Raw genomic sequence first — 25,112 nt, forward strand, 5'->3', positions numbered from 1 at the left:
ACAGAGTAGATCCTCAATAAACAGCTGTTGACTGATATTTACTATCCATCTAGCAATAAGTATTCACTGCTGCTTACCACACACAACACTAAGTTATATATTTCTTTGTGCCCTCCTCAGAGCCCAGCGATGGAACTTTGATTTATCAGGAATTCAGCTATTCTTGGATGAATTGAAAGCCCAACCAAATTTGAGCCACCGTCTCCACTATTTACTCTATAGATAATGATGTCACTTAGCAGTTCAAAGAGACTTGGTGACAGCTGTTATTTCACATGAGTGATAATATTTTCAGATCCTATCCTTCTAGAATAAAGGGCCAGTGGGCTGTTAAAACGACATGAACAAAACTACCAGCAGACGGCAATTCTTTCCTTGTCACCCACCCAGTAATCACTTCTGCTATGTTCCATCAGTTTGCTTTGCCTTTCCGAACATGCTTTTGGCAGACATTGAGATTGGGCTAAGAATTTTAGTAGCAAGTAGCACACTTAGAGTAATTTCCATGATAATAAAGCTTTACAAATAAGACTACAAGGGAGATGAGGAGAATTGATGCTCAGAGCAGCAGTGACAAAGGGCCTGTATAAATTATCTATTGCGATGTTGATCAAAGTATGTTCCATGGAAGAACAGTGTTGCAAGGTGTTCCATGAAGGAAGAGTTCTACGTGCAAATGAATTTGGGAAAAACTGCAAAGAATGAACCCATCTTGAAGATGGATAAGGTAGGTTACCATTTCAAAGCTCCAAAAATGAAACAAACCTCCCTGCAGTTATGAAAATATGATACAATTTGACTCAGAAGAGTAGAGTTTGATAGCACTCATTCACATGTGGGTTTTCCTACCTTTCCTGGACAAAGAAAGATTCTCAGCCCCTTGCCATGAGGCAAAGTCCTCGAACTGGTTCCAACCAATGAAATTGCCTGGGTGTGCCATCCAAGCTAAGGCAGGGGAAAGCTCTGATGTCACGTTCCAGCTATCTTATTTTCTATGAGGAGATCATGAATACCATGCTATTACAATGTCAGAACCATGAGATGGGAGTGCCATGGACCTCTAAGTCAACACACAGAAGTTAGCTTCCCCAGAAAGCCTCCAGGTACGTCAGACTTTCCATAAGTAAGAAAGAAACATTTTCCAAGTTTAGCTACTGATATGTGGGGATTAACTTGTTACCACTGCATAGCCTATCCTAGCATTTTTTTTCCAAATTCATTTGAACACAGAGTTCCTTATTCTTATAAAAATAATGAATTTCACACAGAAAACTTACAGGGAAACACTTTGGGAATCACTATGCCATCTAACATAGTTTTCCCAGGAACCACGGTTGTAGCATTTTGAGATTCTTTAAATAACAAATATACTTCAATCTGCAAGAAAGATTAAAGGGAGAATCCAGACAGCCAACTCAAAAGTGGAAGAGAGATACTAAAAATCAGCCAAGTAGGTTGGAAACCTCAAATCTCAAGTCTCTTTGCTTCTTTCTCCTCTACTAACTCTCTCAATACCATAGCCCAAATGTCTCTTCCTTCAACAATTCACTTAGCAAACATTTATTGAATGCATCCTGAGGGCACCACATGGCATGAGATGGCAGCTTGTGATTTACACTCTACCCCCTTCTTCCCTGATTGCTCACCCTGGTGGGCTATTTTCTCTACAAGGCATGCACCGCCTGTCTCAGTCTCTTGACATTTAGCTCAAACTACGCTGTATTGATGGCAATCCATTCACGTCTGCAGAAAAAAGCCTGGAAATATCTAGGCTTCCTGTACCTCCCAATACTCAAGTTGCCATGCTTGGAACCCAGAGCCTCCCACCTCAGCCACAGCTAATTGAATCATGATCACTGGGAAAGCCAAAGTCAGCAGCATCAAACCACAGGGGACCTGTCCTGAGAACCCTTCCTACAGGGATGTTCTACACGGGATTCTAACCCACCAGCCAGCTAGACCTTCTCTTTTGAGAGGCTTCAAAATCAGAAAGATAGCCAGGTAAGTGCTATCAACAAAAGAAGCAATTGCAATCAGAGTGGAAGCTGAGATGAAGACAGAAGACGTGAGTATGGCAAAGCCACCTTGTTAGACAGTTAAAGATACGTTGTGCATCCTGAATGACGGTCCAGGTCTCCATGGCCCCTTGCTCTCAGACAGCTGCCTGAATGTTCTCACACTTCCTCTGGGTAACTTGAGTCCATCTCAATCCCTAAAAGAGCCTAGCTAATACCACTCAAACTTGTGTTCCAAGTTGCTTGAGAACAGTGACCGGGTACTAGGCCATTTTATTACATCATCCATAGTGCTAACCACAGAGCCTGATACACAGTAGATGCACAACTCATTGATTTCTGTGGTATTTACTGAGTTACCTACTCAAGTCTCAACTGTAGGCAGCATTTAACAAGGCAGAAAAGTTCTTGGCCTCTTGGAGCTCATATTCTAATTTTAATGGTGATACTTTAATTTTAACTTTAATGTCAATACTTGATTGGTTGGGTAACAGGAATATTAAGCATAATGCTTGGCAACATAGGGACACTATTTTAACAGGGAAGGCAAGACCTAAAACAACTAAAGTACCATTTGTGTCCCGTGGAGTCAAAATCTTCCTTATTTAGTAACACCCCTTTTGTGAAATCCTATTGTTTGCCAGGCACACTGCTGCTTGCTTCCACTATCTAATTTAGTTCTTCCAAGAATCCCATGATAGAGACGTCATCATGCCTAATTCACAGGTGAGGAAGTAGAGGCTCAGAGAGCTTAAGCCGCTTGCCCAAAGCCTCACAGTGTGTGGGCAAAGAGTCATAATTCAAATTCTATTTTCCCCTGGCTCTTTCTCAGAAAGGTTTGTGCTCTTCCCACCAGGCTGCACTTAGGGAAAAACAATGAGCTTTTTAGCCACGGAACAAAGAAGTGACAGCTGAGGTGGCAAAGTATACTGTTGTACTATTATTTTTCACTGTGCAATTCATAGTAATCTGACAGCAGAAGCTTATTTTCCAGAGCGAGTTTTTCATATAGCAAGGAAAGAAAAGTAATTACTGTCTGATTCTACCTCTATCATTTTATTTTGGCATGACCAACCCCTCCTCCCAAAATGGAGGAAATTTAAAAAACCTGGCAAGATTACAGCATTATGTTCTAAAACAATTAAAAACATTTACTAGAAGGTAACTTTATTCCACTTATTTCTTCCAATAGGAATAAGTTTCAAATGTTGCCCACAAAAAATTCCCTACAGACTGTCCCTAAAACAAATTTCTATCCATTATTGAGAAAGTAAATCAATACTATGTAAACCCTTGTTCTTTAATTGAAGTTATAAAATGTGTCATGTTTACATTCTGATAAGACTGCAAATAATTAAGCACTGAAAATGCTTGAGTTATAATTTCTTCAAAGGAGAAAAAATGTATTATCCTATTTTAGAGGTCACAGTTGGCAATTTGCAATAATTCTATTGCATGGTATTTAAATATTTTAAGAATAACAATTAATAACCAGGATATAATTTCACGTTTTGACTGTCTTCAAGGTGAGTTTGTTTTAGGACTTCAGGTCTCTGAGGCATTTTAGAAGCTGCTGAAATCACTATACAACAACAAAGATAAAGCATCACGAACATTTACTCGGCAATAAAATTCAGTAATTATTTGGCAGAAATAAAAAGGGAAGGAGTAGTGCTACAAGCCGTAACATGGGTGGATCCTGAAAACATGAAAACATGATGCTGTGTGAAAGAAGCCAGACACAAAGGTCACATCCTGCATGATTCCATTTATACGAAATGTCCAAAGTTGGCAAAACCATAGAGAAAGAAAGTATATTAGATTAGTGGTGGCAAGGGGATGGGGGAGTGAGTAGGTGGGAATGGGGAATGACAAGCAACGCGTACCGGGTTTCCTTCTGGGGTAATGAACGCACTCTGGCATTGACTGAGCTGATGGCTGCACAGCTCTATAAACCATCGAATTGTAAGTTATAAATGGGCAAAACTGTATGATATATGAATTACATGTCAATAAAGCTACTATATTAAAAATCATTGCCTGCAGTGCCCAAAGGCACCCTCTCCTTATACCACTCTTCTCAACCTTAGTACTGAGATCGCACGCCTTCCTCTGGTTCCTGAGATGTGCCCAGACCCCACGCCAGGCCTTTGTACATACGGCTCCTGTTGTTCCCAATGTCCAGCCTCCCCCCCCACCCTCCACTGCCAGCTCACTCACGTCAGCCAGACCGGGGTCACTCTCAAACCCCTGAACATCAGACTGCCACTCTCGTGTGACCAGAGGAAGCGTCCCCGATGCTCCAGAATGCTCTCTGAAAAGCACTCATGATCACCTTGTGCATCCACACGTGTATTTAAACTTTTACTTTTTGTTCCAGATGTTTCTATTCCTGCTTGTTCCTCCCGCTGGTAGCACAACACTGGCATATAATAGAAGCTTGGTACCTATTTCAGAAATGAAGGAATGGCTTAGTCAAACTTTTTTTTTAATCACAAAAGCCTTCCCTCTCTCTGTTTTTCTATCAAAAAATATAGTTAGAATTGCTCTTAAAAACTTGCAAATAAACTGTTTACACAGGGATATACTCATGGAATCACAGGTATTAACCAAACACAAAACAGATTTTTTTAAGTGATTTCTTCCAGAAGATAAATGCCCTCAAGGAAAATAACCAATACAATTGCTAGAACAGTTTGTGGCTGAAGGCAGAAATGCTTTTTCCTTATATGAACAACGTTTGTTTTCTTTTCTGTGCAAGTCTGCCTTTTGTTCTGTTCTAGGCATAATCACTGATCAAACATGTCACAGTGAGGAGTGCACTGTGGTTCCGAGTGAGTGAGTGAGTTCACCAGCAGCCTCCTGAAGCCAGTCCAGATACAACCTCCTTTTGCAAGTAACTTCACTTCTTGAAGCTTCAGTCTCCTCATCCGTGGAATGAAAATAACAATCGCCAACACCATCGGGTTGTTCTGAGGACTGAATGGCATACATCTATAAAGCAACTCTGCCTAAAGCCTGATCGATAAATGTATGATGATGACGATGCTAATGATTCACGCTACAGTCAAGAAGCCAACAGGCCTCTGGGACAGGGGATGGTGGTGAAGAGACACCATCATAAACCATTAATTCAAGATAGAAAATAATCTCACTACCAGGAACTAATCCTACTGATAACCCTTGCAAAAGTTCTCCAATATACACATTTAAGACTATTTACAATAGATGCTATTTTTAATGAATTTTTTGAAAAGACTGCAACTAGGAACAACTAACATATCCATTATGATTGGATCAGTTAATTAAATTATGGCATGCCCATGTGATCTGTTAGAATGTGGCTGTTAAAAATATGAAGTGAGCCCTTTGAAAACTAAGGAACAGTGCAGCCCTCTTCTCAGCTCCTTCAATTTTCTCTAAGCCTTTAGTTTCATCTTTAATTAAGGAAAGAAAAAAGGAATAGCATTCCTCATTTATTCTTGAAAATCATTGAATAAAGATATGCATATTAAAAAATGAGAAAGAGATTTACATGCTCAGTTGATATTTAAATAGTATTAAATGGAAAGAGTAAAGAATAAAGTACTATGTACAACATAAATCCTCATGTCAATGAAATAATATAAAAATAAGCACATAGAGTAGGGCCCATCTAGTCGGAAAAATCAGGGACTATTTTGCAGGGGACTTGGGGGATTGGAGATGGAAAACTTGAGAAGGGAATGAACTGGGGGCTAAGGAGAGAGCAGGCACATGGGCATGGAGGTGGACTGGCAGAAGGAGAGGTAAGAGTTTGCAGGTCCCAGAGGCAAAAAGTCAGAGAAGATGCACGGGTGGCAGGATATGAGATTGCAGACAAGAAACAGGCTGATTGTGTAGGATTGTAAGCGGCAGATCTAGGCATCTGGACTTTGTCTAGTAGGTGTTGGGATGTTATAAAGATCTGGGAAGAAAGGAATGAGAGGATCAGAGATGCACATTAGGGATGGTCATGTGGAGGGGTACGAGGTGAGGAGCGTGGAGGGCGCAAAGCATGAAGTCAGGCAATTAGAATGCTCCAAGTTGCCCAGGCTTTCCCCTGCATTTTACAACTGCCCTGTGGGTACAGCTTCAGCTTTACTCCCTGATAGAATGTTTGTGTTGTTTTCATAAGAAATCAGTCACGTGGGGCACCTGGGTGGCTCAGTCGGTTAAGCGACTGCCTTCGGCTCAGGTCATGATCCTGGAATCCCGGGATCGAGTCCCGCATCGGGCTCTCTGCTCAGCAGGGAGTCTGCTTCTCCCTTTGACCTTCCCCCCTCTCATGTGCTCTCTCCCTCTCTCATTCTTGCTCTCTCAAATTAATAAATAAATAAAATAGTGTTAAAGAAATTAGTCACGTGAACGGAGTTGGCGATTCCTTTCCCAAATTCCCCAAAGATGTTCCATACATCCCAAAATTACTGATCTCCATTCAATAATCAAATTCTGGGCAGATATCATTTTTCAAAAGAAATGTGATTTTGCCTGTTTAATGAAAGGAAGTGAGATCATTAAAAGAGTTCCCTAAGTAATGCATTTTAAATGAAAGGCTTTTTTTAAGTCTTTGGGAAAAAATATCAAAAGTTAAACTGAAACATCCAGGAAAAGCTCAAATTAATATGTTAATTCTGTCAACATCCAAGGCTCTGAGTCCAAGCCTGGAAGGAACAGAGCATACGGTGATTTACTGCTCCCGAGCTAAAATTTTAAATATGCTTATTGAAATCACAAAATAAATGTCTCAAGTGAAGTTTTCATCACTCTTTCAATGTGAAATATGCAAGTATTATAACTTCTATGTTTTGTTTTAGAGATTAGTTTATGATACCAGGAGCCATCAGTGATTTTCATTAAATGTGTCAAATGAGGATGAGCTAGGGAAATAGGTGATGGATTAATATCCAGTATTCTGTCTTTACAGTGAAAATTTTAATGTCTCTCTGTGGGCATTATGTATTTCCCTGTCTGACAGATTTTTCTTCCCATAAAAAAGACAATGAACCTTTGAATTATAGGTAAATGAAATTACATGGTTACAACTCGATGAAACTCTTAGAAATATTATGCAGCATCAACTGCTAAGATTTAACTTTTCTATTTATCTGCCATCAGTGCTTTGGTGACAAAAAAAAAAAAGCAAATTTCTACATATGAATGCTGAAGTAGGTCCATATAAAGGAAATTTGCTATGAGATGCAAAATTATACATATTCCAGTCTTCCTGAGGTTAAAAAGTTTTAAAATATTTAAATGTTAGCTTTGTGTCCAACATTTACTAGGTGAATGCCAATTAAAACCACAATGAGATACCACCTTACACCTGTCAGAATGGCTAGTATCAAAAAGATAAGAAGTAACAAGTGTCAGAGAGGATGTGGAGGAAAAGTAACTCTCGTGCACTGTTGGTGGGAATGTGAATTGGTGCAGCCCCTATGGAAAATATGGAGGTTCCTCAAAAAATCAAAAATAGGAATACTATAAGATCCAAGAATTCCACTAGTGGGTATTTACCTGAAGGAAACAAAAACATTAATTTGGAAAGATATCTGCACCCCTACGTTTATTGCAGCATTATTTATTGCAGCATTATAGCCAAGATATGGAAACAACCTACATGTACACACATAAACACACACACACACACACACACACACACACACACACACACACACACACTGGAATATTACTCAACCATAAAAAAATGATGAGATCTTGCCATTTGTGACAACATGGATGGACCTAGAGGGTATAATGCTAAGTGAAATAAGTCAGGCAGAGAAAGACAAATACCATATGATTTCACTTACATGTGGAATCTAAAAAAATGTAACAAATGAACAAACAAAAGGTAGAAACAGACCCATAAACCAGAGAACTGGTTGTACACCTGAACTAATGTAACACTGTGTGTCAATTATACTTCAATAAAAAAAAAAAAAGAGATGGGGCGCCTGGGTGGCTCAGTGGTTAAGTGTCTGCCTTCGGCTCAGGTCATGATGATCCCAGAGTCCTGGGATCGAGCCCCACATCGGGCTCTCTGCTCAGTGGGAAGCCTCCTTCTCCCTCTCCTACTCCCCCTGCTTATGTTCCCTCTCTCACTGTGTCTCTCTCTGTCAAATAAATAAATAAAATCTTTAAAAAAAATAAAAATAAATAAAAAAGATTGGTGCATTTGAGTACACAAAATAAAGTTTTCATGTATCAATTATATCTCAATAAAACTGTGGAAAATTTTTCTCATGCAGAAAAAAAAACATTCTAAGCAAAGTCAAAACACAAATGAAAAATTAGGAGAAAGTATTTGCAATAATACCCCATTACTATTTTTTCAACATTTATAATTTTTAAACACTGAGGAAATATTAATAACTTTATTTACAGTGTCAATGTTAATTTGGGGGAAAAAATCAGAATTTTTTTTACTTCTAAAATTAGATTATTTACCAAATAAACTTCTTATAGAAGAAAAAAATTGAGGAAATGAAAACAAATTTTGTAGAGAACGCAAAAGATATTTTACAAGATTTCAAAATGATTTTTAAACATAAGATGTTCAAGTTCACTTTTAATAAGAGAAATGCAAATTTCTCAACCGTAAGCGTGGCAAAAATTCAGTGTGACAGTATAGTTTACTGGTAAGGCCATGGGAAAAGAGTCACTCTCATATACTGATGGTGCAAATTCAGTTACCACCCCAACAGAGGAGAATATACACATGTATTATAAAACTCTATATGCTTTTGTTATTTGATTCAGCAATCACATATCTGAAAATACACCTGAACAAACATCTCCAACAATACAAAAGCATGTATGTACAAGGTCATTCACTACAGCATTATGTGTAATTGCAAAATGTTGACAATTATCTTAAGTGCCCATACAGGTGATTAGTTGAATAAACTATCGTACATACACAAATGGGGAACACAGTATCCATAAGGAAGATGAAGGAAGGTTTCCATGAACTGCATGGAGGATAATTATCGAGATATATTTCAGTAAACAGAGCAAACTAAAGAGATTATAAATGATAGAATACTTTTGTGTAAGAAACAAAGGAAAATAAGAAAATGTGTGCATCTGCTTATTTTTCCAAAAAAAAATAGAGGAAGAACAAATCAGAAGCCAATCAAACTGGTTACCTATCAAGGGCTGGGGGGCGGTAAGCTACAGATAAGAAAGGATAAGGGATGGAGAGACCCTTCAAAATTATTCCTTTTCTGGTAGACTTTTGACTTTTAGAATCATGTTAATAATCTACATATGCAAAAAAATAAAATTAAATCAGCAAGAAGGGAAATAAAACACTAAAACTAAACACAAACAGAAATAAATGAACCCCAACTGCATTTTAAATGAATAATAACACTGAAGAGAGAGCAAAGAAAACAAATCTAGGTAATTTTCAACACAGTACTTTGACATATATCTTCAATCTAGTGAAAAGAAAAAAAAATAACTGCTATCAAATACTGAATTCTTTTTAGAAGGTTTGGTTTTTATAGAGGTATGGTTCTGAAACTACTTTACATGGATTATAGAACTGAGCAAATTAGTCAATATGTTAATGATGGGATCAGGGTTCTCACTGTGAAAGAAGGGAGATTAAAATATGTGAAAAAGAAAGTGTTCTAAGGACCCTCTTTTGTTTCAAAAATCAGTTTGTTGTACTAGAAGACACCAGTGATTTGTCAAAGTAAGAAACCTCTAGAACTGAACTGGTTTTGAATGAGCTTGAAAGCAATCATGCCCTAGTATTAATGAGCCACCCAGAAGCCAGATTTTGTTTGTCAAATAACGTTCCCCAAACCAGGACTCTTTGAAGAAATATCTGACTCCAGAGCTAGGACATCTGGTGCCAGAATGTAGAAAAATATATGCTCTGATTTCAAAAAAAATCATGGAAATAAAGAAATACAACTTAATCAACTTTGTTATCACACACTTATTTGGGGGAATAATAATTAACTAGGTAGGATTATATATCTCTTTCTAGAGTACCAATATCATTAACTACTTCTGTTGCAATGAATATTACCCATACATATTTTTCTTACAAGTGTAGCTACCATCTAACACCACACAATGTTATTATAATACTACTGAATGTATTCCTTAAGCTGTATCCTTTAACCTCGTAATTTATATGTATCCCCAGACACTTTTAATAAGGTATATTTTGTATTTTTTCCAATTTCTGGGATCAGCCTATAGTAAGAAACTTTATTATAAAGTATTTAATTGAACAGTTATTACAGAAGAGAAGATAAATGCTTTAACCGTTGTAATTTATATTTTTTCCAAAGGTTAAGACATTCATATGATTCAAAATAATTGTGTAAAAAAGATATTGGTCTTTTTTACCTTTGTCTCTAATTGGTTATTTATCTGTCAACTGTGGGTAACCACTTTCTATATTTTTGAGGGCTATCTTTACAGAATTTCCTTGTGAAGAAATAAGGCTATATATATATATATATTATTTTTCCCCTTTTCTTCATAATGGTAAAATATTTTATATATATATATATATATATATATATATATATATATAGTACCTTACTTTCTTTCACTTAGCAATATATCATGAAGCCTTTTCATGATCACCAATACATGTCCACCTTATTAAGAAACAATACGTGCTCAAAGACTGACAGAGACATAACAAAAGAACAGAAGAATCACCTTCAACTGGTTCCAACTGGTTGAGTCTGGGACAAATTTAGCATCAAAATGATTAAGATCACTAAGATATTTTAACCTACTGATTATTCTTATTAAACAAGAATCCATGGGTCCACATTGAAAACAAATGGGTAAATTAACAAACAAATAAAAGTGAGGGCTCATCCTTCTGCTCCAGTACCAGCTAATAAATAATGGAGGGAGTGAGGTTTAGAAAATCACTGTTTGCAACCATGTGAAGATTGGTTCAGACCAGAATCATCAAAGATAAAGGTCTTGAAGTGTCCCCTTGAAGAATGCTTCCTGGGTGCAAAGGGAAAAGCACTGAATATGTAGTGGAGAAATGGACAATACTCTGACTCATGCCACAATAAATATTATCCATGAAGGGAAGGTACACATCATGTGACCCCAATGTGATATGCTGAAAGAACACATTACTCACATAGTATTCTCACTAGAAATGTGTAACATGAATCTTTCTTTTTTTTATTTTTTTATTATGTTATGTTAATCACCATACATCACATCATTAGATTTTGCTGTAGTGTTGTGTATAACACCCAGTGCTCCACGCAGAACATACCCTCTTTAATACCCATCACCAGGCCCACCCATCCCCCCACCCCCTCCCCTCTAGAACCCTCAGTTTGTTTTTCAGAGTCCATGGTTCATCTCCCCCTCCGATTTCCCCCCTTCATTCTTCCCCTCCTGCTATCTTCTTTTTTTTTAACATATAATATATTATTTGTTTCAGAGGTACAAGTCTGTGATTCAACAGTCTTGCACAATTCACACGAATCTTTCTTATGAGGGACCATCTTCAAACCCCAAACGCAAACAGAAAATAACCGACCTGTGTTCATCAAAGAAGGTCAATCTCATGAAAGCCAAAGAAAGACCCGAGGAACTGTTCCAGACAGAAGGGGACTAAGCAGACAAGACAAATGTAACAATTCAGACTAGATTCTCTACTAGAGGAAAAAATGCTATAAACGAGGTTATTGGGGCAATATTGGACAAATTGGGACAAATCTGAAAGATGGAGTGCAGATTAGATAAAAAGATCGTGTACGAAATTTCCTGAAGTTGATAAATTATATACTATGATTATAAAAGAGAATATCCTTGTTCTTAGAAAGTAAGCATTGAAATAGTAAGGGGTGTGACATATACAATCTACCTTAAGTGAAAAATACAAATGATAAAAAAATCACATCATTTTCTCAAATGAAAAAAGAAATAATAACACATGTATATGGGTAATAAAGCAAATGGGGAAGTGCTAAAGAAAACTGAATCTAGGTAAAGGGCATACACTTCTTTGTCCTATTCTTGTAACTCTCTAGAGATTTAAAATGATTTCAAATAAAAGAAAAAAAAAGATTACATATTTCACTGGAAGAAATAAATAGTAAGACAAGACAGGGAAGCTTTGAAAGAATAGAGTAACAAGGTGAGTTATGCTCTACCTATATTGAATTTCATCCTAAAGTTCTAAAATATTAGTCTTGTAAAATATTAGTCTTGTACCACTCCACGGATTGAGGAACAGATCAAAGAAAGAGACCTAAAGGGCCCCCAAAGATGCTATAAACACATATGTTGAAGTTGGAATTTCCATCTCTTGGCAAAGGAGTCATACTTCTGATAAGTAATGCTGGAACAATTTTCCAAACAATTTTCTAAAATTGTTCCAGCATTTAGAAAAACAATTTGAGAAAAAAATCAAAGTGGATCTTTATCTCGTAAAATAACCAAAACATATGTCAGGTACAAACAAGTAAACAGAAACAAATGACAACAGACACACACATAAAATGGAAGAAAAATACTAAAGAACAACTATCTAACTTAAGAATGAACAATGTCTTTTAAAGAATAAGGATAGATGATAAAACCATTAAGGAAAATATTCATCTGACATAGAAATAAGAGATTGCTGTCTATAAAAGAAATACCACAAATAAAAATAAGGGCAAATAAAAAACTGAGAAAAACCTATCAGTTATGGCTGATAAAAGTTTAACCAATAGTGATACAATTTCTCATCATTAAATTGGCAAAAATAAAAAAAATTAAGATTTTATTTATTTGATAGAAAGAGAGAGAAAGAGATCAGAAGCAGAGGGAACAGCAGAAGGAGAGGGAGAAGCAAGCTCTCGACTGAGCAAGGAGCCCACCTCGGGGCTCAGTCCCAGGACTCAGGGATCATGACCTGAGCCAAGGCAGATGCTTAATTGACTGAGCCCCCCAGGTGCCCTAAATTGGCAGAAATTTAAAAGGCAAACAGATAGTGTTCCACTTTTAAACACACTAACATAAGAGTTAGTTGACACAAAGTCTCTTGAATAAAATTTCCTATATGTTAACAGCCTTAAAATTTTCAAATCTCACTTTGATTTTAAATCAAACATGAAGGAAGACAGGAACATGTGAAAAATGCAGAAATGTCCAGTTATTGGGCAATGGAAAAGCACTGCATGGCCATCTCTACGCGGGAATGCTATGAAGCCATTAAGAATCAACTTTCACGTATACCGAATGATATGGAAAATGCTCATGATTGCTCCAGCCCGCCCGGCCCTCGGCCATCCCTCCCCCGTGTCACCATCATGGTGGTCTTGTTTCTGCTGCGGCAAGGACAGTCCAGGATGCTGAAGAATCAGGGAAGAACAAAAAGGGACTGCCACCACATCCCAAGAAGCAAAGTCCACCAAAAAATGTAGTGGAATCAAAGGAGAGGGGCAAGCTACTAGCCACCCCAACAGCAGCAGAATGGTCTAAAAATTTGTCTTCAGCCAGTTCCTACCCATCAGTTGTGAATCACGGCGAGATGGTAGGGAGCCCTAGTCCCAGTCCCAATGCTAGCATGCTATTCACAGATGAAGGGGTTCCAGAATTTTTGTCAAGAAAGACTTCGCTAGAGGGGCGCCTGGGTGGCTCAGTTGGTTCAGCGACTGCCTTCGGCTCAGGTCATGATCCTGGGGTCCCGGGATCGAGTCCCACATCGGGCTCCCTGCTCAGCAGGGAGTCTGCTTCTCCCTCTGACCCTCTTCCCTCTCATGCTCTCTATCTCTCGTTCTCTCTCTCTCAAATAAATAAATAAAATCTTTAAAAAACAAAAAAAGAAAGAAAGACTTCGCTAGAGTTTCCTCAAAAAGTTCTGCCTCCATTCAGAAAACAGGGTTTGGATTCAAAAGCTCTCCAGGAGAGCAGGGGAGGGACAGATGACTCATCGTCTTCTTCATCTAGCTCCTCCGATTCAGAGTCTGACCAGGGGGGTAAGGCTCCGAGGTTGATCCTCAGATGATGAGCAGGGGCAAAGGAGGGCTTCCAAAACTGCAGGCCTCCCATTCCCTTGAAAATAGAGCCCCCAAAATTGCAACATCAGCAAAAGAGAAGACCTGGTCACAGCAGGGACAGCCAGACCTCGCCCCTCCAGAGAGGGCCCATCAGGCAAAGAAGGGCCCCACTGTGAAGCCAATAGAGGACAGAAAAGACATTAAACCAAGAACCACAACACCCACATTACAAGCAGATAAAGAGTTTATGAAGCAAAATGTAAAGGAAAAACAAATGGAGAAAGTATTCAGATCAAGTGAAAAAGATAAAGAAAGCCAAAAGCCACTTGAAGTTAAAAAAATGTTACCTGACCGTGTCTACACAGCCGGATGGCAGCCCAGCGCCTGTGCAATTGTCAGAAAGAACCAGAGCTGCAGCAGGACCCTGCAAGCACCTCCTGAGGCCAGAGAAAGACATTTGGAAAAACAAGTACTGGAAGGTGATGGGAAGGTGGCGTTTCCCCTGTTCGACAAGGAAAACTCGGGGAAGCGGGTAACAGGAGGAATTCTGAAGGCTAAAGAGGAGATTTTGGAAGGTGAGTTAGCAGTACAACGTCTGAAGCCAGTTCCTGTTCGTAACGAAGGCATTTTCGTGGAAAAGACCGCAGGCCTGGACCTTGAGGGAAAGGACAAGATGGCTGAAGACCCAGTGCCTCGCCTGCAAGAGCAGGATGACACACAGGAGCCTGCTCAAGCCACCGGCCCCACCAAGCCCTTGGACAACACCATGTACAGGAACCTTCAGCACCATGACTACACCCCGTACACCTTCTTAGACCTCAACCTGGATCTGTCCAAGTTTAGCATGCGTCAGCCCTCTTCAGGACGGGAGTCACCTCACCACTGAGTTGCCCCTTGAGAGAGTAAACCTTCCAGTGTCTGGGCGGCAGAAATAAAATCTACTCCAGTCATGAGGGAAAAAAGAAAAAGAAAATGCTCATAATCTCTTGTCAACTCTAAGTCCAAAACTCTTTCTCTATAGATAATAGATATAATTTTTACTATGTTATTTGATTTAAAAATGATTATCTGCTAAAAGAGTATATAACACCTGGAGAACCATGGTAAAAGGAGCAAATAGAAATCAGACACACAGGTATAAATAAAAGTATGAAATAGATATGGTTTTTATAACATATACAGTTGACAGTGACATCTCTCTCCTCCCTCCAGTTCCTAATGTGGTATTCAGTAAACACTAAATAATTAAGCTCCACCTCCTTGTGAGGTTAAATATATTTGAGAGGGGTATGTTTTTGTATCTACAATAAGAATGGAACCTATCCAGGGGTACAGCTAGAGTTTATTATAAATGGGGGCAATATTTTAAAAGTCATTAATGTGCTTTTGTCTTCTGCCTTCCCATGTATGTGACCTTTGTACTAGCCAGTTCAAAGCAACTGCCTGGTGAGAAGTCCAGATTTACAGGGGAAAAAAAAAGACTACAGAGAAGGATTTAAATATTATTCAGATTTTACATTTAAAAATAAAACTATGGAGATGAGTTCTCATTTAGTGTATCAAACACTACATCTAGAGAACTCAGCCTATGCATGCCCCTCATGGTATGGACCAGGGTAAACACTGTTTCTTTAAAGGTCCATGCAGTGAATATTTTGGTTTATGGGACGCAGCCTCTGCCGTAACTATTCGATTCTGCGCCTTGAGGTGTGGAGGTATTTTAGCTAAGTTGAGATCTGTGCAGGGTGGTGGGGACGGGGGTTCTGACACTCCACCCAATATGATACACTTGAAAGAGATTCTTTGTAATTTCTCTCTAAAATCCTGAAATGTAGTTACATCAAATTAAACATGTAGCTCACTGTGCTCAGATGACAGGTTTAGTTTACCAACTCAAAGCACCTTCAGTTCTCTAGTGGCATGAACTCTAAGTTGAGAGTCAGTGATAGGGCAAAATGCCTGCTCTTTAAGGCAAGAGTGAGTTCATAGGAGGCAGCATGGAGACCTGGGGGTCTTTAGCAAATAAGAGCCAACATGGGCCCATCCAGCCATAAAGCTTCACGAAATCTTTACCAAGGCAAGGTAGACAAGGATACAAATTACACTAACCAAAGACTCCAATGCCAAGCCCAGGTAAGTGACTCTAATACCATGCCCATCACAGCAAACTAGTAAATGATGAATTCTGCCTTGGAGACCAAGGGGACAGAGGACTTCTACTTGACCTAACTTGCATTCAGTCAACCTAAGTCATTGCTACTCAATGTGTGGTCCACCGACCTGTAGCATCACCTGGGGGCTTATGAGAAATGCAACATCTCAAGCATGTCTCACACCTACTGATCTATTTAATGCATTTTCACAGGATCCCAGGTGATTTGTAAGCATCTTAAGATTTGAGTACTGAAAGAGGCCACACCCCAAACTCCTACCGCCCAGCACTCTCTGAGAAAGAGAAATGTGGGACAAGGTGATAAGATACAGAACACTATAACCCAGGAGAGATCAGAGCCATTACTGGTTAGCTGGAAAAATTATTAACTAAATGTCCAATTTAATTTAAAGCCTAGGCCATAATTGAAAGAATCTATTCATGCCCATATATCTGTGTGTTCTTCCAGGGTTGGCATATCAGCAAGAAATGCACAGAGTATGGTGGGGCACACACAGGTCAGGTCATCAGCAGAACCAGAGGAGATGAGCAAGATCTTGCACAATACTGATCCTGTACTCACATCACTGAATCTCCTGGAAAACCCCAGACTGAGGGCTGAACTGGCTTAGCATCTCAGGGCCACAAGGGCATGGCACTGGAGCAAACTATTACTTCTCCCTTCTGCAACTGGAAGGACTTTTAAAAAAGAGACCATGGCAATCAAATGGAGATTCTCATTTGAACAAGATCTAGGTTCAAATTCTTGCTCCACTGTTGATGAGCCATGTGGCTGAAGCATAAGTCACTGAAGCCAAAGTTGCCTGACCTATGTGTGGAGAATACAAACCCACATTCCATAGTCCACAATTCTGAAATCAAAAGCTCTAAAAAGAAAAGGTTTTCAGAACGTATTTGGTGGCAAACCTGACCTGACATGAACTCGTCTCACTGTAAAACTGACCTGAACCAACAATGGCACCAAGGATAGTCTTTATTTATTCCATTTAGGATATGTTTCCCGTGTTTTGTTGACATCAAAAAAGTTCATGTTGGGATGATAGGGTGCTGCCCAAGATCCCAGTAGGATATGTATATTGTCTTACCTTTCTAAACAACAACAACAACAAATTCTACATTTTGAAACACACGAAGGGTTTGGATAAGAGATCAAAGCTTGCAGGCCATTATAGGCATTTAATATGTGAAGTACCTAGTCCAATGTCTGGAATACAATAGATGCCCCAGATAAATTAATTTCCTTCTCTCTCCTTCTTCATTCCAAATCTCTTACTTAAAAAAAAAAAAAAGCCAACATGGTAAATATGCATAAAGATGGATATTTTTAATCATTATACTTTTAATGTCTTTCTCATAAGATATGCAGGGTAATCATGATTCTGTTTGGTAAAGAAATGAAACACAGCAAAATGAAACTATGTGAATGAGCTATAAACATAAAACCAGCCATAACAATATATATCACAAACAGCATTTTCTGGAAAGGGCAGTAATGAGTAATAGCTAAGAACATGAGATTTGGTATCAGGCAACTCTGGGTTCAAGTCCAGACTTTGTTTTAGACCATCTGCATGAAAGTTGCAAGCTACTTAGATAATTAAATTAACTTCACAGAGCCTCAGTTTTCTAAACTGTAAAATAGGTATTAGATTTGTACCTCCATCCCAAGTTTGTGCCAAAGATTAAATGATATGATGTATGTACAGCACTTAGCACAATGCTTGTCAAATCCCTACATGGTAATAGTAAAAACTTAACAATTGAAGTAATTATTATAGTTTAGAGCTACAGTTGACTAGATACTAAATCACCTAGGTTCATTAGACATCAACAGTCTGAAAAATTCTTTCAGTTCCACATTTGATTATACACTCAACAAAAATATATTTAATTTATACACTAATTGGGTTTTAACACTAACAAACAGGTTGTAAGAACAGCCTAACATGTTTTGACATGCTAACGACAGGCTATATTCTCACACTAAATTACAATTCTGTAAATATTTAGCTTGTCAAAAGCCACAAAATAATTACTGTATTAGATTTCCAACTGTTATATCTTAACCTGAAGATAAATATAGTATGTAATAAACAGAGAATCTAATTGCTACTTTATGTAGAATTTCTACAACACCCCCAAAGTTATGGTAAGTACCAGTAATTCATTCCATCTAAACTTGGGAAAAATTAAGAAATCATTGGTGCACATTTGATTTTACACATTAGCACATTCTAATTAAATCTCTCAGAGTCTATAATATATGTGGTTCTAATTAACTAACTCATCAAGCTTCTAAGTGGACCAAAGAGTAAAATATTTGAACTTAAGCAAAACAAAATCATTAAAGAGGAGAATTTGCCAAAGTTTGAATCTATAAGGAAAACTGGCCTTTTAGTCTATGCTGATTCTTGGCTTTCTGCAAATATGCATTCCTAGTTAGAGAATCATGAGGATGTTCATTTCAAAGGTAGTGGATTAACAATTTAGACAGTTGTTAGCCTATGAATACACTGTGATTCCAAAGTTCAAAGAGGTGTCAGAGCCATAACTCAAAGGATAGATTGGGCCAGTTCAGTTCAAGAGAGCAATAAAAGCCTGCCAAGGAGAAATTGGCAATTCTTAAAGATCTATGTCAAAGATAAGAGTCTGAAGAAGCAAGTGGATTATTGGCAGCATCTGGGTCAACCATAACCTGCTTGTTCCTTTATTTTAATAGTTATTGTGTCTCTAATGTGTGCTGAACACTTTACTAGCAATGAATATCCAGCAGGTCTGGGAGCAGGGAATATGAGACCAAGCCATAGAAGCCAAAGAATGCAAGGATGAACCTCCCCAAAGAGCAGAGCTAGGAGGCCAAGGACTAAACTCAGTCATGAGAAGTGTACTCGAGCAGCAGGGAAATAGCCTGGGCCACCCGGCTAAGGTCCTGCATATGTGCAGGTGTGTTGAAGAGCAGAGATCAAGCTAAGTCAGCATCCCCAGCCGTGGAGACTAGAGGCTTGAGAGCCAAGGCAATTTGGTAAGGCATCACATTTTGTGAACTTTATTGGTTTGGAACCCACAAGGTTATTTTCCCTGTGCAAAGTCCACAAACACAAATAGCCTACGATAAAACTCATGTAGTAATCTAGTGATGGTGTTAATGAAACTTCCCTGTTTTTTTAAGGGTTTTATGGGGGGAGGTATATGTGGTATCAGGGAGACACATCTTCTACTTCTTGCTGAGCAGACCAGACAGGGGGGTTGGAGACATCTCTTCCTTCTCTTCAGTCACTGGTCAAGATCCAATATCCACAAGTGTTCCAGGCTGATCTCACACCTGCCCTTCATGCCAACATTCTTATTAACCTCCAAAGATGGTCAAGGCACAGTTTCCAAAACGTTCAAGATGCAATTCTCATATAAACACAGAATTAACATATACTAAAGACATCATTTAACTCATTAATGAGAGGACAAGCAAGATGGTTGCTATGGGTTGTTTCCCCTAAAATGATATATTGAAGTCCAAACCCTGAGTACCTCAGGATGTGATCTTCCTGGGAAACAAGGTCATTGCAGGTGTAATTAGTTAAAGTGAGACCATACTGGAGTAGGGGGAGCCCTTCATCCACTGTGACTAATGTCCTTATAAGAAGACAATCCAAAGGCACAGGCAGAATGCCAAGTGACAATGGAGGCAAAGACTGGAGTGATACAGCTCAAGCCAAGGCACACCAAGGGCTGCTGTGCACCCACATGACACAATAAAGTTCTGTTGTGTTAAGCCACCCAAGTTTGGGTACTTTGTTATGGCAGCCCTAGGAAACGATCTACTGGGTAAGCTGGCTCAAAGAGCATTAGAGAAATTGGGTATTTACCACCATTTTGAAAAAAAATCATGCAATAACATTATTAAAGATACAAAATTGGAGGGCACCTGGGTGGCTCAGTCATTTAAGTGTACGATTCTTGATTTCAGCTCAGGTCATGATCTCAGGGTCCCAGGATCAAGCCCGGCATCGGGCTCTGCACTCAGTGGGGAGTCTGCTTGAGATTCTCTCTCTCCCTCTGTCCCTCCCCCTGCTTGTGAGCACATGTTCATTCCCCCCACCTCTCATAAATTAATTAACTTAAGAAAAGGTACAAAACAGGTTTATGTCCTAGAGAGCAGTTAGATCATCACCTTGGGGGAGAGAAACCATCTCTCCTGGACAAATGTCTACAAATTATCACCATAACTTCACCAAACCTGAGCTTTTAATCAAATGTGCATGGCAAGTCAAACAAAAGGACCATTCCCTTAGATAATTCAAAAACCCACGGGTGGCCCATTAAATAATGTTCCAACATGACATATTAAAAGGGCTTATTCCCCACTCTTCCCTTTTGCACGATCCCCAAGATTTGTACCATTTTTTTTTTTTTTTTGGCAAGTCCCTTCCTCACATGCCTGCCCACTTGAATTTGCAGGTTTACTAGCATGCTCCCCTGGCCACGCCCCACCTACTTGCTGACCGTTTGCACATGAAGTTTGTCATCCCGTCCACCACCTCTAGAACTCTATTCTTGTCCCAGTTCTGATGATAATCAAGCTCCTCCCATTTTTATACACCAGTGCTTTAATGATTCTGTTCCACTACTCCAGCAGCCTGGAGGCTTAGTGAGATGCAGCCCACTTCTGTAGAAAACAAACAAGTTCCTCCAACAGAATCTTGAAGGAGGTTCAGACAACTTTAATCTGAAAAGTTAACTGCTTTGTTCTATGATGCACTAGAAAGGAGAAATGAAATCTTTTCCCTCGCCTCCTGGGAGGGTTTGAAGATTAAGCCCACCCTGCTTTCTAAGAAAGGAGACATAGATCCTATCTTGCTAAGAATTTGGACTCAAGGCTTAATAGGCCAGAATGGTCTTCACGAAAGAAAAAGAAACTGGGGTGGAGTATCATCCACCTATGTGCCACCCAGTGTGGTGAGAGAACTTACCAAGAATGGAGCTGCTGCTGCAGAACAGAAGCAAGGACTGGAGGTCTCCTGCCATCCCAGGGTCAACATTTTAGTTAAAGGATTGGTGGGGGGAGGGCAGGGGCTTCTGGGAAAGAGATCAGGGCAGGTAGTGGAGGGGCACTTGAAGGGGGTGGGTTCTTAGAAGAGGGGCTATTGATAACCACTGTGAAACTATTACAATAGATCTAAAAATGCATAGCTGGATCAGCATGCACCTGCAAAGTATCAGCCCTGAAAGAGACAAAGGTCAAGCAGAAATAGAAAAAAAAAAAAAAAAATGACTTGGTGTAACAAGAAGAAAAAACGCCAGCCTTCCTGGATTCCCCCAGGACAGCCAAGAATCCAAGAGAGGTCTTAGAACACTTCACTTTTGCGGGGAAGGTATCAGAACTACCTCCCCTGCCCCCCCATCCATGCATTTCTGGTGGTTGAACAGTGTGAGCTGGAGAACCCCTCGGCAAGAAGAATGTTAAATGACACCCTAGTAAGTAGTACAGATTTCCATTTTAAAGCTTAAAATAAAATAGAACCCATTCATTTGTCTTCCCCTTCCTCCCCCACCAGGCAACGCAACTCACATCGAAGGGTGAAAATCTAGGAATACCTCTTTATATTTTATCTCAGGGTGGCAGAAATTAGGGAGAATGATTTCCCCTTTCTAGCATCAAGTGAACAGAACCAAATTTTTCCTGGCTCTCAGCTATGGTAAATGATTAGATACATAGCCTGGCTCAGTAAAGTGGTGCAGTTTCATTTCCTGAGAGGAAGAGAGGTTTAAATCCACCAGACAACTTGTTTGTAACAAGCTTGCAAGGGCCCGTCAGAATGCAGTAACTATCCACCCTGCTCGAACAAGTTAGTGAATGAAAGAAAGGCTTTTGACCTCCAATGAAAAAAAATTAAAGGGATTTGTCACTTTGATTTTGGTTCCGAATTCAAAATCAATGCCAAGACAGAAAATGCCATAATGCATAGAAATGCTGCCAGTGACCTTCTTTAGAAAATGGGGTGAAATATTAGCAGTCACCAGTGAACTTGGGTCCTATACACAATCAATAGCGATCCTTCATTCCAACAACAACAACAACAACAATATAATAATAGCATCTCACATTGATTGACTGTTCGGTCTGTGCTAGAGATGTGCTAAGGGATAAATCTGCACTCTCTGAAATGATCTTCCCAACAGCCACCCGGAATACTTATCATTCCTACCCTGGTTTACAGAGGAGGAAAGGCAACTGTAAGAGCTTACATAATTTGCCATCAATAAATGAAGAAGCTGGAATTCAAACCCAGGCCCACCTGACACCAGAGCCCATGACCTGAAACACTATCATATCAATTAATACCCATCATCACTTAATAGCCATTAAGTACCATCATATATCACTTAGCGCAGAAAAAGAGTGGGGGGAGGGGCATCCAATAATGTATCCTGGACTCTGAGTCCAAGAGACTTTGTGAACCAGAGAAGCTGCCCCTGGGCATTAAAAAAAAAAAAAAAAAACCAACAACCTCCCCCTCCCCCCAAAAATAAAATAGCAACAAGAAAGAACAAGACTATTCTTGAAAGCTATCTAATTTTTATTTTAGTGTGATTTGATTTCCTTTCTGGAGAGCTTTCTTAATTCTGTTAGAATACCCCAGTGAAATAGAGACTAGGCCGAACTGTCCTAATGCAAGCTGGAAAGCAAGATCAATCAGGAGGCCCTTAGAAGAAGGATGAAGGGCAAGTGGCAGAACGCAGCCAATGCCAAGAGTATCGGGATCCTTCTCAAGTGTCTCAGATGTCTTCAGTGTCAGTTGCTTCCTGAAATGCTGTAACTGTGGACTCAATTTCCTATTATCCACCTGTGAATCCCCCACTCTGCAGATTTAGCCTGAGGTCTTTGAAGCTTTATGCCTAAAGCAGCTCCGATATCTCCGCAGCCGACTTCAGAACTGCTGCTCCCACCTGCGGGGATGGCTCACCCCTGGACGGAACACCTGCTAACTAGGCTTTGGTCCCCCAAATGCTCGTTACCCCCCAACTGCAAGCAATGGCCTCTCTTTCATCTCTGTTTAGGTGTGAGCCATGAGTGCTCCCAGAACCAGGAGTGGGAATGCGCACAATCTGGGGACCGGGATTAATTCAGTTCGGCTGGGGCCAAGAATGTATGTATTTTAGCTTCAGAGGTGGGTTCATTCACCCAGCTTATAGAGCATAAAATGGTCCAAATCCTTTGAAAAGTTATATGTGGTATATATGACAGAAAAGGATAAAAGAAGACCAAACATCAAACTTTGCCTTATGTAAGTGTTGTTATCTGTCTTTCCTTTTAAAGACGGCATGCAGGACTTGAAGGAGCTCGAGCTTTCTACTGAAGCTGATCTGGGCATGAGGTGGGGTTCCACCGCTCACTGGCTGGGTGACCTGAGGCAAATTACTACTTCTTTCTGCCACTTTCTTAGTCTGCAGCAGGAAGAGTGATAGTACTGACCTTATGGGTTGTTGTGATTGTACAAACACCTCAGGTAAGACTAGGAACACTGTAGTTTACAAGTAAATGCAGGATCATTCCCATGATCATTAATAGTAGTAATAGCACCAGGATTACTAGTAGTAGAAGCGGTGGTGGTGGTAGTACTAGTAGTAACAGAAGTATTAACAGAGTAACAGCAGTGCTGTTACAGAAAGGAGCAAGTTACAAGGGTTGGATACATTTTGAATAAGAGTTACCCCCCCCAAAACATAAATATTATGTTTAAGAACTATACATATTTGTATATTTTTAAAATATGCTTTGCCTCTAGCTATGAATATCAAATAGCATCTTACCCTGAAATAAGGACTGGCATAACTAATTAAGATGCTTTCCATTTATTTATTCTTTGAAGATATTAATTCAAGAGAATTGCTTAATATTCCTCTTTCTTAATCTACTTAAGCATGCAAAACATGAATGGACTTCCCTGAGACCCTAATAACATGAAGTATAAGATAAGGCCACTTGCTTTCAAATTAAAACAAAATCTATGTTTCTATCTTTGTTCCTAATGTAGTGACTAATGGAGCCCTAACGCTTTGATCTTCCACTTGAAAAATATCAAAACATGTTTAATAGGCAAATCGAGGTAGGAGCTTGTGGGGTCATCCCCAGCAGGTTTTTTCCCCCCTTATAATAGTAATTGGAAAAATCTATGGGGCCCTGAGGATCCTTATTTTAAAAATAATTCTACCTCTAACAAAAATCCACTAGCTTATCCTTAGTCACATTTCAAAATGAAATTTAGATATTAAATAGTATTGATTTCAATTCAAAAGCTGCTTTGACCACCTCTGTATCAATCCCACTGACTTGGAAAGAGAATCCGCGGAAATCATTAAGTCATTTATCTTGTCAAAAATCTCGGCAATGTGCCTAGATGTATCAAACCCTGGACAAGGCTACTTTCAGTTCCCATTTCCTCCCAGTAAGTGACTTCCCGTAAGCCCTTCGGCCAGCTTCTGCCCAGGTCAGATAGCTCAGAGGAGGAGGGAAAGGGAATTTGAAAATACACATCATCAGAACTGATGAGAAGGACCTTTCAAGATGGGGATGAGGTGGGAGTCACATTTCCTCCCAAGCGATGCCAAGACCTCCAAAACCCTTGCTCATGCTCCCTGGAGTTTTCAACACATACTCCTTCCTGTTTCCATTCAGCAGACACTCATGTAGCTTTTCTTTCGTGCCAGGCACACTACAAGGTGCTGGATGGCAACGATGAACCCACACACAAGAAAACCCTGTCTACAGTCTACTGGGGGAGGCGGGAAGGAAATGATCAATTGCACAAATAAGTACACGAGTGTAAGTTATGACATCTACTATGGAGGGAAATAATAATAGATGTTGTGTGAAGGAAGAATAAGGGGGAATGATTAGATGGGAGGAAG

The 25,112-nt window shown here is 39.4% G+C and overlaps 1 protein-coding gene across 1 annotated transcript; it reads left to right on the top strand.

Moving 5' to 3' along the window:
• Positions 1 to 652: 652 nt before the first annotated feature.
• On the top strand, positions 653 to 14,918 carry LOC113928501. Its single transcript, XM_035727527.1, is given in 4 exon segments — positions 653 to 727; positions 13,303 to 13,666; positions 13,877 to 14,014; positions 14,017 to 14,918. Coding segments are annotated over 4 exon segments (1,479 nt in total).
• Positions 14,919 to 25,112: the final 10,194 nt, after the last annotated feature.

The sequence above is a fragment of the Zalophus californianus genome, chromosome 5, assembly GCF_009762305.2.
Source record: "Zalophus californianus isolate mZalCal1 chromosome 5, mZalCal1.pri.v2, whole genome shotgun sequence".
Classification (NCBI taxonomy): domain Eukaryota; kingdom Metazoa; phylum Chordata; class Mammalia; order Carnivora; family Otariidae; genus Zalophus; species Zalophus californianus.